General features: G+C 50.5%; 1 protein-coding gene across 6 annotated transcripts in view; it reads left to right on the top strand.

Moving 5' to 3' along the window:
- Positions 1-14,181, top strand: part of ppfia1 (PTPRF interacting protein alpha 1) — a 46,993-nt gene that overhangs the window by 10,055 nt on the left and 22,757 nt on the right. For all 6 annotated transcript variants that reach the window (XM_062550018.1, XM_062550020.1, XM_062550019.1 and 3 more), the window contains exons 3-8: positions 6,277-6,378; positions 7,808-7,972; positions 9,047-9,121; positions 10,510-10,611; positions 12,042-12,254; positions 13,029-13,175. In XM_062550018.1, the coding sequence (XP_062406002.1) occupies positions 6,277-6,378; positions 7,808-7,972; positions 9,047-9,121; positions 10,510-10,611; positions 12,042-12,254; positions 13,029-13,175 (804 nt within the window). The remainder of the gene's footprint in view (positions 1-6,276; positions 6,379-7,807; positions 7,973-9,046; positions 9,122-10,509; positions 10,612-12,041; positions 12,255-13,028; positions 13,176-14,181) is intronic.

Here is a 14,181-nt window from a genome sequence, read left to right as displayed (position 1 = left end):
GAGCAGGAGACAGAGACAAACACAAAAAGAGAAAGAGAGAGAGAGAGTGGGAGAGAGAGACAGACAAAGGCTGGGTTGTTCCAAGCGCCGTCACTGGAGTTTGCCAAGGCCGCCTCGATGCCAGATGTGAGTTTAAATAGCTGGCTTAAAGAGACCCGCACGCTCGCCGAAGCCACAGCACCGAACCGAACCGGCGCAGGCAGCAGGGGCTGAAATGGCCACAGGCCCAGCTTAACTCAGCCCAGACCCGCTCTCAGTCTAACACACACACACACACACACACACACACACACACACACACACGCACACGCACACAAACACAAACCTTCACCGTCACAGTCACACGTGTACATGCACATGCACATGCACATGCGCATACCCGCACACCTCAAACTCTCTGTCTCACTCTAACACACATGCGAACACACACACACACACACACACACACACACACTTGCAAGCTCACACACACACCAGACCCTTTTACGGGCCCCTCAGAGCACAGTGCAGCCACGGCCTGAGGCCCTCTCCAGCAGCAGCAAAGTCAAAGCCCTGCTCCACCGGAAGAGAGGGGGATTATATAGGAGGGAAGGTAGGACCCAGGATGCAGTGAGGCAGAAGGAGAGGCTCCCTCCTCTCCCCACCCCGAACCCCGGGAACCCATGGTAGTGCCGGGCAGCCCACGGTTGTAGATTTAGTGACCTAAGAAGGAGGGGCAGGGAGGACGGAGACGTTGCTGATGAGGTAGCGGGAGGTGGAGCGAATTCCCTTTTTTTTTTAAAAGGAGGAAGTAGGGTTTCGCTGGTAAAAAGAGGTACTGTGTCGTTTTTATATAGCCTGAAACTTCTTGGAAAAAATAGACAAATAAACAAGTGAAAACAATAGCCCTGTCACTAGGGAGAGCATCTTGACAGGCTCACACTTGGCACACACAGAGGACGGCATGTCAAAACTCCAGTCAGCCGTAGCGATTCACCACACTGCTTTTGTGCACTCTTTCCCAGAGAGCTCAACCGGGCCCCCTTTGCATGGCCCTGTGTGTGTGTGCGCGTACGTCTGTGTGTGTGCGCATGCATGCAGCATGAACCCTAGGCAGAAGGGGTCGGGGTGACAGACAAGCTGCTCGCCTGTAACCTCATCCTCCATGCTTTTACCTGCATAACATCTGCCTAGCGACAGCAAGAGAGAGAGACGGAGAGAGAGAGAGCGAGAGAGAGACAGCCAGCACAAGTCTCCGTCATTTGGACCCTGTCCTTCACCGTACATATTTCATGAGTAGTTAAGGATAAGCTTTATGCGTGTGTGTGTGTTTGAATAGTCTGAAATGCCTGCCTACTTATTTCTGCAAGCACGTGTGCGCCGTTCTTTGTTGCCTTTGTAAGCGTCTGTCCGTCAGCATTATTATGCGGTTAAACACTGTTTTTGCTGTTGAGTCTGAGGGTCCAGTAAAGGAATAATAAGCCTGACGGCAAAGCCTGGCGAGTGTGGGAAGACCAAAGAAAGCGGTCATGTGCTGGGTTTGTGTCTGCCAGGCGGTCGGTCAGCAAGCTCTGACCTGTAACACCCCCATCTGCCAGGAGGGTAACATATCCCCCCCCACACACACACACATGCACACACACACACACGCACCTACCCCCGACCGTCTGGCGCGACAAGGCCCTTCCCTAGTCGTCTCCCCCCTTCCCCACACCCCTCAGGCCCTGAAAATGATCCGCGCTCGCTGCTGGGGAAACGGGAGAAGCACCCCCAGTGTGGGCTGCACTCTGCAGCCGCCGCGACGCCCCGGTCCTCCCTCTCTGGTGGCCTCCGCTGCAGCCCCATAAAACCACAGAGACATTGGGCGCATTCTGGGCATAGACTCACTCACATGTGGCTGAGGGAGGGAAGCAGAAGGGGACCAGCGTTCACATAGATGCGTTTACTTTAAAGTGAGACTGATATCAAATAGGTCACCTCACCTACAAGATTTAGTGCAGATCCGAGGAGACATTGCTATGGGGGTACTAGAAGAAAACGATGACTAGAAGTATGCTAGAAGATACACAAACCTCCTCTAACTCTGTTTCGCTCCGATACCCACCCATACTCGGCTTACTGTGAAGTTCCAAGGGCCGTAAGCACTGTTTTTTGTTCATTAAAGTCTTAACTGAATCCTTTTGGAAATACAGCACACCGTTCTTGTTACTGAGGGTTTGAAATGCAGTTGTTTACTCCGTGTCAAAAAAAATGCACGTCTGTGTCGTTTAGTACTGCTAATAACCCCATGAGAGCAGCAGCATTGGTTATGTACAAACTAAGTGGTGCCAACCATATAAGGCCTGCTCCATTTTTAGCCTTTATTTAACAGGATAGTGATTGAGGGAGAGAGATGTTTGGGGAATGACCTCTGTCCAGACTCGGACCTGGGTTCCTGTGGGCATTGAGCCTGTTGCCCCATTCGTGGTAGGGACACTGGTGCTCCCACTATGCCACAGCCCCCATTCTCACCTCACCGACTGACAATTAGATTAGATTCCCGAACCTGCCTGCCATTGTGAGTCTGTCGCTTTGGCATAAAACAGTCTGCTAGATATCAGGCAGCTTAAACGTCAACTTTGAATCAGGGATGCAAATAGGGAAGCAAAGAGTTCAGAGACAGACAGTTTCTGTTTCAATATCAAGTCTTGTGAAGGCCATAATCCGTCCTGCTAGCGGGAGAAAATGCAGGATGTCAATCTTTGAACTGTGTTTTGACAAACAGTGCAAGAATTGCTGACATAACAAGTATGTCCTTTGCACTAGGCTCTTGTGAATGTACTTTGTATATTTACTAGTAAAAGCTTTACTTCTTTTAAAGCAAATTATGATTTATTTAAAAGGCAAGACACTTGTAAACGTAATCTATGAATTGAAGCTGTAAGAAATGTACAGTTAATGTCCTGTAATGTGATCTGTTAGACAGACCATATTAAGTGTGCCAGGTAGGAAAACACTGATGCTTCATTACTGTCATAGTAATACCCAGCCCACCAGCCCTTTTGTCCCTACAGAAAGGAAGCATTTAAAACGTACATAACTGAACCTGCTTGCCCTGCAGGAAGATATAGTATTGGTTGTGGAAGCCTAACAATCTGTTTAGGAATGGTAGCCTGCAGCATCACTCTTTAGCCGTTTCTGTGAACAAACCAGCGATGTCGCCTAGTGCTTTTAAAGGACGTGTTTTTATGAGGATACGACAGGCGTGAAGTACTGTAGGAGGTTTAAACAAACTGCATTGGTAAACATCCTGTTCAACCTGATTTTAGGCATTATAGAGGGTAGAGTTCCAAAGTTCATGTCAGTCATGTCATTTGTTTTCCTAAACCTGAACTTTAGTCACAAACTAATAAAGGAAGATTGACTATTAGGCTATATTTATATTTAAGTTCTTTTTGGAGCTCCTGATTGGTCAGCTAGTGTGTGATGTCACTTGGTGGGTGGTGGGTGGTTGACAGACAGACAGGCAGAGTGATTATGGAAATCTTTATCCTCCATGCTTTATTCTCCCTTAAGCTTTCCCCTCTTTGTCATTAAATCTCTTCTGTGCCATGGCACCAGGTCATCCTTTTTTCCTTCCTACAGAGAAACCTGCTGTCACTGAGTACAGTAGCCTACGTCACACACACACACACACACACACACACACACACACACAAAAACACACACACACACACACACACACACACACACACACACACACTGCATACCTGTCTACTCTTGTCTCTCTCTCATGTCAGCAAATTACCTGAGTGTGTGTGTGTGTGTTGGCCCACCTGTTTATGTACCTGTGTGTGTGTGTGTGTGTGTGTGTGTGTGTGTGTGTGTGTGTGTGTGTGTGTGTGTGTGTGTGTGTGTGTGTGTGTGTGTGTGTGTGTGTGTGTGTGTGTGTGTTCTGCTTTGAGATAAACCCTTGTGGGCAAATAGTTATTTTAATGAACCGGCTCTGCTGGTGCTCCTCGCTCTTGCGTAGAGCACCACCCAGGAAGGATGAGTCACCCGTGATGATGGTGTAGCAGCGCTAAGTGGTCCTGGGTTACCGCCGGTTACCGCGTGCGTTTGAGCAAACAGCCGCCGCGCCACCTGTTTTTCCATGACTGATATTTGTCTGCCGCCCTGATTGCAGGTCCTCAGCGTACACTCCGCCGTTATCATCCCCCTCTTCCGTCTCTCCGTCCCTCTCACTTCGTTTATCTCTCCCTTTCCGCTTATCTCGCCGCTCTGCCCTTCATCACCAGCTCCACCGTTCGCTTTTAATTGTGCGTACGTGCGCTTTGTTGAGGTTTTCAAGTGGCACCCAATAAAACCCTGTTGCTGTCACTGTTTCATCTGTTTGGGATATGACGGCACCTGTTTGTGTGCGTCCGTCCCCCCCCCCCCCCCCAGAATGGAGTGGGATCCACCTTCCTCCCCCGCTGCTGTTTGGCCCTCATCCCATTACAGGCGATCTGGCTCTCTGTCTGGTCATGGGCTCATCCCCCCCCCCCCCCCCATTACCTCCAAATGCAGCTGACGTGAATAGAAGCCATTGTCTCCCGCAATTAATTTCTTCAGGCCACTAGCTCACTTGCCGATGCGCTACCTGCTGCGGTGTCGGGTTTCGGTAGCGTGGGTCCTCTTTGGCAGGAAACGGCTCACGTGACCTCACGTCCAGGGGGTAGTCATCAGCTGCTGTGCCTGGAAGTGGGAGAGAGTGTCAGTCATGCACCCGGCTGCGTAGTGTAGGCTACTACGGGTAGTGTCTCTTTAAGAACTTGGCACACATATGCATTTTGCCCTTTAATTTGCCTTTAATTTTTGCCTTAAGATTATTTGGCATCAGAGCCCACTTCCAAATCCGTGTACAGTGTGTGTGTGTGTGAGTATGCGAGTGTGAATGAATGCATTCAGTGCCCGGGGTGCCTTTTACTCCCATCTCTAAGGGAGTAGAGCTGGCTGGCACATGCAGAGGAGCCGAGTTGCATATCTAACCGCAACTCCACCAGTGTCGGTCCTCAGCCCCACCTTACTGTTGGCCCCTGCAAAACCAAGTCCTCGCAGTCTTATGTTTCGCAAGTGTGCTTGCATACCACCTGCAGCCCTGGTGTCAGATATTATGCACACATGATGTGTGTGTGTGTGTGTGTGTGTGTGTGTAGGCTGCATGACCTCATTCTGACACGGCAGAGACTTCACTGGACTGCAGTGCTTCACTGTGCGGCGTCTTGGGCTGTTGTCGTCCCCCCCCCCCCCCCCCCCCCCTCATATCCCATTTCATGTCATTTCCCTGCCGGAAGCTGTGCTGACTGACCCCCCCAGGAGGAAGTGAAGAATCTAGTCACTGGCCACTCTCTAAGGCTGCGAAGCTGCAAGGCTGAGAGGCGGGCAGTTGTTTGGTCGTTCGTTCGGTCGGTCGATCGCTGAGTGCTCGTCGGTCACATTTTACGCTTGTCTGAGCACTCAGCACGCCGCTCAGAGGGACTCGTTCACTGCCTCCGCAAAAGACGGCCCCCGATTTGGGTCGCGGAGTGTTAAGAGTGTTGGGGAGTCTCAGTCATGTGAAGAAATTCAATAAAAATAGCCCCGTGCCCGGGCTTTTGTGCTGTTCATTATGCGTTGGCTGCACAACACACACTTTCCCACGTCAGACACACACACATCCTCTGCAGCTCCACTCACATCTCTTTTGCTGTGGTCTGGCTGGCTGCTGGCTCGGACTTTGTCCTTGGGGCTAAAAAACGTGAGTCACACACATTCTTCTGGAGCAATCATGCATCTAATCTGCTGAAGACATATTCAGCAAAGTGACTGTATCACACTCATAAGCAAAGCAGGAGGCGCACAAAAATATGTGTTTTTGTTTGGATAGGACACAAAGCACAATCCATAGATCATGTTACTTCTGATTTTGGGCTGTGGCTCTGTAATAATAATAGTTTTGTTTTTGACTGGTCAGAAGAGTGCATGGTGATCTAATTGTTCCATCTATTTGGGTGGGACCGCTCTTGTTTGAGTGTATTTTTTGGGACGGATGTGTTGTTGTGGGAGCTGTTTTGGCCTAACGGGACGGTGCTGTGGCTGTGTGCAGGAGTTTGAGTGTATTTTTGGGGCTGATCATGATGTGTTGTGGGAGCTGTTTTGGCCTAAAGGGACGGGGCTGTGCTGTGCTCTGTGGCTGTGTGTGTGCAGGAGTCTGAGTGTATTTTTGGGGCTGATGTGTTGTGGGAGCTGTTTTGGCCTAACGGGACGGTGCTGTGCTCTGTGGCTGTGTGTGTGCAGGAGTTTGCAGCGCTGACCAAGGAGGTGAACATGTGCCGAGAGCAGCTCCTCGAGAGGGAGGAGGAGATCGCCGAGCTGAAAGCGGAACGCAACAACACACGGGTAAGAGGAGATTTTTTTGTACACACACACACACACACACACAAACAGTATGCATGTGTTATGCTCTCACATAGGTGTTATGGAAAATACAGTGTTGCACAACCATTCTGGCATTCTGAGGTCATCCAATCTCAACCTGTTGGCCAAGCGTCCAAGTGACCCCCTCTGACCTCTGCTGACGGTCAGCTTTAGATAGGTTACTTGGGGTTGTTTATACATGGTTCAGTAATCCTGCAGCGCTGTAAGGGAAACAAGCATATTAACCCATGTGCTGTAAACTGGAATATGGGTCACACTCACACACACACACTCCAGCAGTGTCATTCTTTCTGTCCTACTCGACACACTTACGTAAACTTTTTTTCTGCAGCACATTGAATGGATGTCACTCTGTGCCTTGCCTTGTGTGCTTGGGGTGTGTGTGCTCCAGAGGTATGTGTGTATGGGTTTGTTTTAGCGAGCCAAGGCGACGACTGACTGTGCTTTTTTGACGAGCTGGTTGAGTCCCAGTGGTTTTGCGCAGGCCTGTGGCCCCCTCTGCTATTTGCTGTGTGGATTAGAAGGCTTTGCTAACGACAGGGCGACGGAGCACGCCGCAGGGTCACCCACGCGGCCCGTCATAGGTTAAGCCCCTCGCCACGCCGTCCAATCAGAGCGCAGAGGCGGGGCAAGGACGTGCAGCCCGGGCCGCTGTACGTCCAGCTCCCCGCCACTCAAACTCCGTAGGAGCTCTCAAGGCCACGGTGGGCTGTCGTTGGTTAACAACCCTGTCAGTCAAAGCAGAGGGAGGCCCGTGTGTAGGGGGGGGTTAATCCAAGTGTGGCTTGCCGCTGCCTGACACACTTGGCACAGACCCAACTCAGCAGTGTAGTGAGAGATAGAGGGAAAGAGAGAGAGGGATGGATGGAGGGAGGGAGGATGGAGGGATTAGAAGGAACCACAGAGGGGATGAGTTTGGGCTTTGTCATCCTAACGGCCCTGATGGGATCCCGCTGTGCTGCACAGCACGACAGAGTGACAGGATTGCATGTGTGTGTGTGTGTGTGTGTGTGTGTGTGTGTGTGTGTACGTACGTGTGTCCCAAAACCAGTCCATACACACACACACACATAACAGCGCTCTGCCTTGCATGCAGCTCTCTGGAATGCTCTCTCTACTCCTCCAAATGTCGGTCACCGACTGACCGGTCATGCACAATGGCATTCACATCCATCCCCGAGAGCATTCCATCGCATGAAGAAGGTGTTTGCTAGTGTGGTCACGTTAGATCCGTGAATCGCTTGAAACACAAACAGATTTGTCGCTTTACAAAGTACTTTCTGTCCACTTCCTTCCTCCGCACTTGTCGTCCGTACTGACTTTCCTTATTCATTCCCACTGATATCCGCTGACTTCCCCTTTTTCCCTGTTCCTGCCTGTGCGGCTGTAGCTGCTGCTGGAGCACCTGGAGTGCCTGGTGTCGCGTCACGAGCGCTCCCTGAGGATGACGGTGGTGAAGAGGCAGGCCCAGTCCCCGGCCGGCGTGTCCAGCGAGGTGGAGGTGCTCAAGGCCCTCAAGTCTCTGTTCGAGCACCACAAAGCCCTGGACGAGAAGGTGAGCCATATATATATATACACACACACACACACACACACACACACACACACACACACACACACACACAGTAATTTCCCGCATATAAGCCGCATTGTGTATAAGCCGCAGGACAGTGTTTTGTGCAGGTTAAAAAAAAAAAAAAAAACATATTAAAGGTATACTATGCAACATTTTTCAGTTAATCAATTCGTTCCATACTGTTATATATGATTAAATGGGTTATTACCGGTCGAACGGTGTTTTTTTTGGCCGCTCTAGTGGTCTGTAGCGGTAAAACCACACTTGCAACTTCAGGAGACACCGGGCACGCACCCATGCTCTGATCCAGGAAGTGTCATGTAAAGTCTCATGAAAAGGCACGGCAGACTGACCGATTGAGGAGTTTTGTCAAATATACACGCTAAAGATGTAGGGGAAGCTCTGCAGAGAAATATGCAAGCATAAAACGAGCGAAAATGAAAGCGAAACCGGCGATGAAATCGCCAATCCTGCATAGTATACCTTTAAAGAGACCCTATGCAACTTTCTGCAGGAGACGATCGCTCCTTGTTTACATCTGGAAGTCTGAGACGAAGAACCACGCTTGCAATTTATATATTTAAATATAGCCTATACATGTATAAATATACACGCTAAAGCTGTCGGGGAAGCTCTGCAGAGAAAATGCAAGCATAAAACGAGCGAAAACGATAAACGAAACCGAAACCAGAGATGAAATCGCCAATCCTGCATAGTTCCTCTTTAACACCATATTAACTGTCCCCCTGTATTAACCTCATAGCTGGAAGAAATTTTGCTAAATCAATGTATAAGCTGCGGCTAATAGTCGGGAAATTACGGTACATATATATCTGACATTTAACATTGGGTTTGAGGTCAGTTGAAACGTGGGGAAATCTTTTATGTATCGAATCAGAATGTCTCCCAGAAAGCTTCTCCAAAACTAGTGTGAAAAGAAATGGTCCCCTTGCTGCTGACCTTTGAGATGGTGTGTTTGTGTGTTGTTAGGGAGTTTTGCATCTAGCACGTGTCCAGAGGAGATGACTAATCATGTGTGTTTGTGTCTTTCAGGTTAGGGAGAGGCTCCGGGTAGCGCTCGAGCGGTGTAGTGCCTTGGAGGAACAGCTGACGAATACTAGCAAGGAGGTATGACACACACACACACACACACACACACACACGCACACACGCACGTACACACACACAGTCAAATGTTCTCCACTCAGGGCTGCTGTCTTAACCACCCTTTGGCACACGGCCTCCCTAGAGGAATGTGGAGCACTGGTGTGTAATTTGCCCTGTAAGCACCTGCTCTGCCTCTATAAGCTAAGCCCTCACCCACAGACCTGGGGCACGCAGGCAGGCAGGCCAGCCTCATCAGGACCGACCAGTTTAGCAGACCTGGCACCGGGCAGGAAGAAGACGCAACACCGATGACTCACAGCTGACCTGCCGACAGCTGGGTGTTATCTCTCACCAGCCCCACTCCCTCTTCATCAATAGTGAGCTCATGAATTACAGAGAAGTGCCGGAACATTCCCCCCCCACCCACCCCCAGTCAAGGTCTTGCAGGAAGTGTCAACATCAGCATGTCAGCATTGAAGGGGCGTGTTTCTGTGTGCTGTTTTTAAAATCCAGTTCACGCAAGCGCCAACAGTAGCGTAGGCTAAAAATAAAGTCTCTCTAATATAATAAAAAAAGAAAATATTGTGTATTGCATGGTTTTATCACAGACCAAAAGTCATTCCAGCGCTAGTGGTAATCTTGTCTCTGTCCGTTGCTCTGTTTTGCACTCCTTCTATTCCTCTTTGGCTGGCTCTCGCTCTCCCTCGCCTCTCTCCAGAGCGAGCCCGTGATGAGATTAAGATTGACAAAAGGGAGCAGGGAGCATGATGGGAGAGTGGCCTACATTTTTTTTTTTTTTCCTCTCTGGTGTGTGTGTGTGTGTGTGTGTGTGTGTGCGCCCATGTGTTTGCAGAATATTCAATAGAAACGCACTCACACACAGAGGTGAATTACTCAACCAGAAATGACCCAGACCCACTCTGAAGGACTTTGATGCTAGCACGCAGACATTCCCTCGCGCACATATACACACACACACACACACACTTTCTTATACAAGCACATGTACACTCACACTCACAGTACATGTGTGTTTTGAATAATTCTAAGAACTGCCTGTCTGTGCAGTTAGTCCTCAGTAGGGTGTCTGTTTTAAGCTTGTCATATCTGTAAACACACACGCGCACACACTCGCGCACACACACGCTCGTGTGTCAACATTAGTGGAGTCTCTGACAGTATCAGTGTTAAGCTGCTGGTGGTCTGCTGTTGCACTCAACAAATTTCTGCACTCAGCCAAAAAAAGCCCTCCTAGCCTACACCCACCATCTGCTCCACGGCCATGCTCTCGCTTTTCCCTTTTTTTTCTGTGAAAGTATGAAGTGCGAGCTGCGCTCTCACTCTCTCTCTCTCTCTCTCTCTCTCTCTCTCTCTCTTCATCTCTCTCTCCACCGTCTTCTCCCCGCCAGCTCAACTATCTCCGCGAGCAGAACAATCAGAAGAAGCTGCTGATCGACGGCACGACGGAAATCAACCACAACTCGGAGAGCTTGCCCAGCACAAACGGCAAGGTAAGCTCCACGTAGCGCCCCGCCCCGCCCCCACGGGCCCTTGGCCCAGAGCTGTGTGACGATCTGCGTCAGCGGCCAGCGTGGCAGATGGTGCCACCCCGCTGTCCACCCACCATTCTGTCCATCCGCTCATCCGTTGGTGCGCGTGCGGCGAGAGGCCCGATAACGCCGGGCCCTGCAGTACCTGTAGAGTGTGTGTGTGTGTGTGTGTGTATGTATGTGTGTGAAGGCGGTCATCTCGCTCTCGCCCCTCACGACAATACCAGCGGCCTCCGTTTGGACTCCCTAACACTGGCCATTGTGTTTGCTGGAGCGGGCTATTTTGAAAAGAATAAACGGCGTCTAGCCCGGCCAGATCAGCTGGTGTAATGGGAGTCATATGAGCCGGGGCTAAAACAGGCGCTGGGCTTATTCGATTAAAGGGAACAGAAGGGTTAACTGCTGGCGCTGCTGCCACTGGCTGCTGCAGCGAAGCTCTCGCTCAGCGGGGGGTTGGTGCTGATTTAAATTACATTAGAACTCCCCGCACCGCACCGCACCGCCCTGGCCCGCCCCAACCTTTAGGCCCAGCTGAACTGGAGTCACCCCTCTGAGTGAACCCGCGCTGTTGAGGACAGACTCTGGTGGGAGCTGCACACACACACACAGGCCAATTGAGTGGCGCGGTATCCAAGGCCCAGCACAAAAACAGCCCCAACACACAGATGAGAAATGGGAGCTAGTATGTGTGTTTTTTTTTATTTATATATAATTTCCCCTGGCCACAAATGACCACAGAATGGCCTTTAATCCTTCGCTACTGGCGGAATGTTCTCTGTTGACCATCAGATTGAATGTGATATGACACGGTGGGAATCTGGCGTTGACTTGGCCACTCCTGTGGCTTTGCAGGCAAACTGGTGTCACTAGTGCCTCACCTGTGACCACAGCCAGGTGGCTTTGCAGACATTCTGGTTTGGTACACGCCTCTTCTGTGTCATTGCATATACCAGTTTACGCTCCATTGTTCACACCTAATCAGTAGCAGTCGTGATGTTGTTTATTTAATGTTATTTGTTATTATAAGTCTATCTGATCTCGATATGGTTGTTGATAGTTGTGCATTTGTAAATGTGTTTGATCTGGTCATTGGTTGCCTGAGTGTTCTCCTGAGTGTATTGGATGTTGACAAGTTTGGGGTGTGTGTGTGTGTGTGTGTGTGTGTGTGTGTGTGTGTGTGTGTGTGTGTGTGTGTGTGTGTGTGTGTGTGTGTGTGTGTGTGTGTGTGTGTGTGTGTGTGTGTGTGTGTGTGTGTGTGTGTGTGTGTGTGTGTGTGTGTGTGTGTGTGTGTGTGTGTGTGTGTGTGTGTGTGTGTGTGTGTGTGTGTGTGTGTGTGTGTGTGTGTGTGTGTGTGTGTGTGTGTGTGTGTGTGTGTGTGTGTGTGTGTGTAGCGCTCGTCGGATGGCTCGGAGGAGGACGCTGGGCGTGTGATGGAGCTGCAGGATCTCATCGACCGGCAGAGCAAGGAGGTGCTGCAGATGAAGGAGCGCCTCGTGTGCCTGACCGGCCGCGTGGCCGAGCTGGAGGAGGACCTGGACACCGCCCGCAAGGACCTCATCAAGTCCGAGGACATGAGCACGCGCCTGCAGAGGGACATCCGAGAGGTGGGCGCACATGGACACACTGGGACGAGGAAGAGATGGACTATTGAACCTTTTAATACATCCCCTCACTTTAGGGGTAGGGGTAGGATGAGGGTTGAGGGGGTTAGGGTTAGGAATAGGGTAAAGGTAGTGCCTTTTAGGCTGTGCTGCCTGGAAGGTGCCGTTGGGGGCAAAAAACACCATTGAGCAAAGGCCAGTTGTAGTTATGGCTGTGCTTTCAATATCGTATTGCCACTGCTGCCAAATATCAATATTTTTTTCTTAAAGCATTAGGCAATGCAAAAAATGTCTATACAGCTGACTATTGCGATATATTTTTTATTATTTGTCTGCTGAATTATGAGTATGTGATCTACATGTTACACTGCACAGGTGATTCACAGCAAATTTGGTTTCCAACTCTATTTTTACGTTCTTGGTAAAAAGTAATATATATCGTAATATGCATTTCATCGCAATATATTGTGATGTATTATATTGTGACCCCATGTATCATGATGCGTATCGTCTAATGAGGTCTTTGCCACTACACAACCCTTGTTGTAGTAGACATGGTTAATTATTACAAATCCCACAGAATGTGAGAAATATAATGAATTTGGTTGCTGTGCTGAATGTACTGTATACCTGAAAGCATATCTTCAGAATATCAGAGTATCCTGGCATTAAATTATTAATAGATTGCGTTTTCCCTCTTGGCCATCATGTGTAAGTGTGTGTGAAGCTGTTCATAACTGGCTGTGTGTGTGTGTGTGTGTGTGTGTCCCACGGCAGTCGATGGCCCAGAAGGAGGACATGGAGGAGCGCATCACCACGCTGGAGAAGCGCTACCTGGCCGCCCAGCGGGAGGCCACGTCCGTGCACGACCTCAACGACAAGCTGGAGAACGAGATCGCCAACAAGGAGTCGCTCTTCCGCCAGGTGAGACCCGCCGACGGGGCCCCGCGCTGCCGACTCCGCTGCTGCCTTTCCAGATGTTTCAGATCGACGCAGGCGTCGGGGCAGACGAGGCACGCGAGACACGTTGATCTAACCACCAACAGCTGCACCAGAAGAGTACAGTTGTGCACTGTGTGTTTTTGCCCATAGCTGCACACTATGCTGTTTAGTCCATATGGGGAGCCTGAGAACAGGTCTAAATATCAATACCACACTGCAGTGGTAGCGCAGCCGTGTCCCAGTGTTTGTAGGACGAGAGGGCCGGTGAGCGCGCTGCCCGTGTGGCTGCAGTTTCCCAGCTGGCCCCCTTCATGGTGGTCCGGCGCTGTGCCTGTCTCCACGCGGCGCTCTATTTGTAGGTAGCGGAGGCAGGCAGGCAGCCCGTCCCCTCCCCGGCCCTTCCTGTCCCCCAGCCGCCGCTTTTGTCCCCTTTGTCCCTCTGTTCCTCTCTGCAGGCCAGAGCAGGGGTGGAGGGAGGGAGGGAGGGAGGCTAGCGGTGTGTGTGTGTGTGTGTGCGGTGTGTGTAGTGTGACGGGCACTCTTTTGGACGGCAGGAACAGCCCGCAGTGCCCTGGCAACATTAGGACCCCTCTCGGTGCATTGACAGGCCACTCACTGCAGCAGGCGCTGAATAGGACGCCTGGGAGTCATGTTAGTTTACGGAGATGCTCTCCAAAGAGGCAGGGACAGTGCTGTGGGCCCGAAGGGAATGTGTACACACACACACACACACACACACACACACACACACACACACACACACACTCACTCTCTCTCTCCTGCTTTCGCCCTATAACACGCCAACATCCTCCCCCCTGCGTTTACTCGCTCTCTTTACTCTCCTCTTTGTCACTTTCTCTTTCTTTCTTTCTCTTGCTCTCTCTCTCTCCCTCCCTCCATCTCCCTCTCTCACTCTCCCTCTCTCACTCTCCCTCGCTCTGTCCTTCTGTCTGTTTTGTGGGCATTATTTGCCCTGTTTGTTTTTTGC

Source organism: Sardina pilchardus, chromosome 11 (assembly GCF_963854185.1).
Source record: "Sardina pilchardus chromosome 11, fSarPil1.1, whole genome shotgun sequence".
Taxonomy (NCBI): Eukaryota; Metazoa; Chordata; class Actinopteri; order Clupeiformes; family Clupeidae; genus Sardina; species Sardina pilchardus.
Note: the sequence above shows the minus strand (reverse complement) of the source record. Positions and strands in the feature narration are given on the sequence as shown.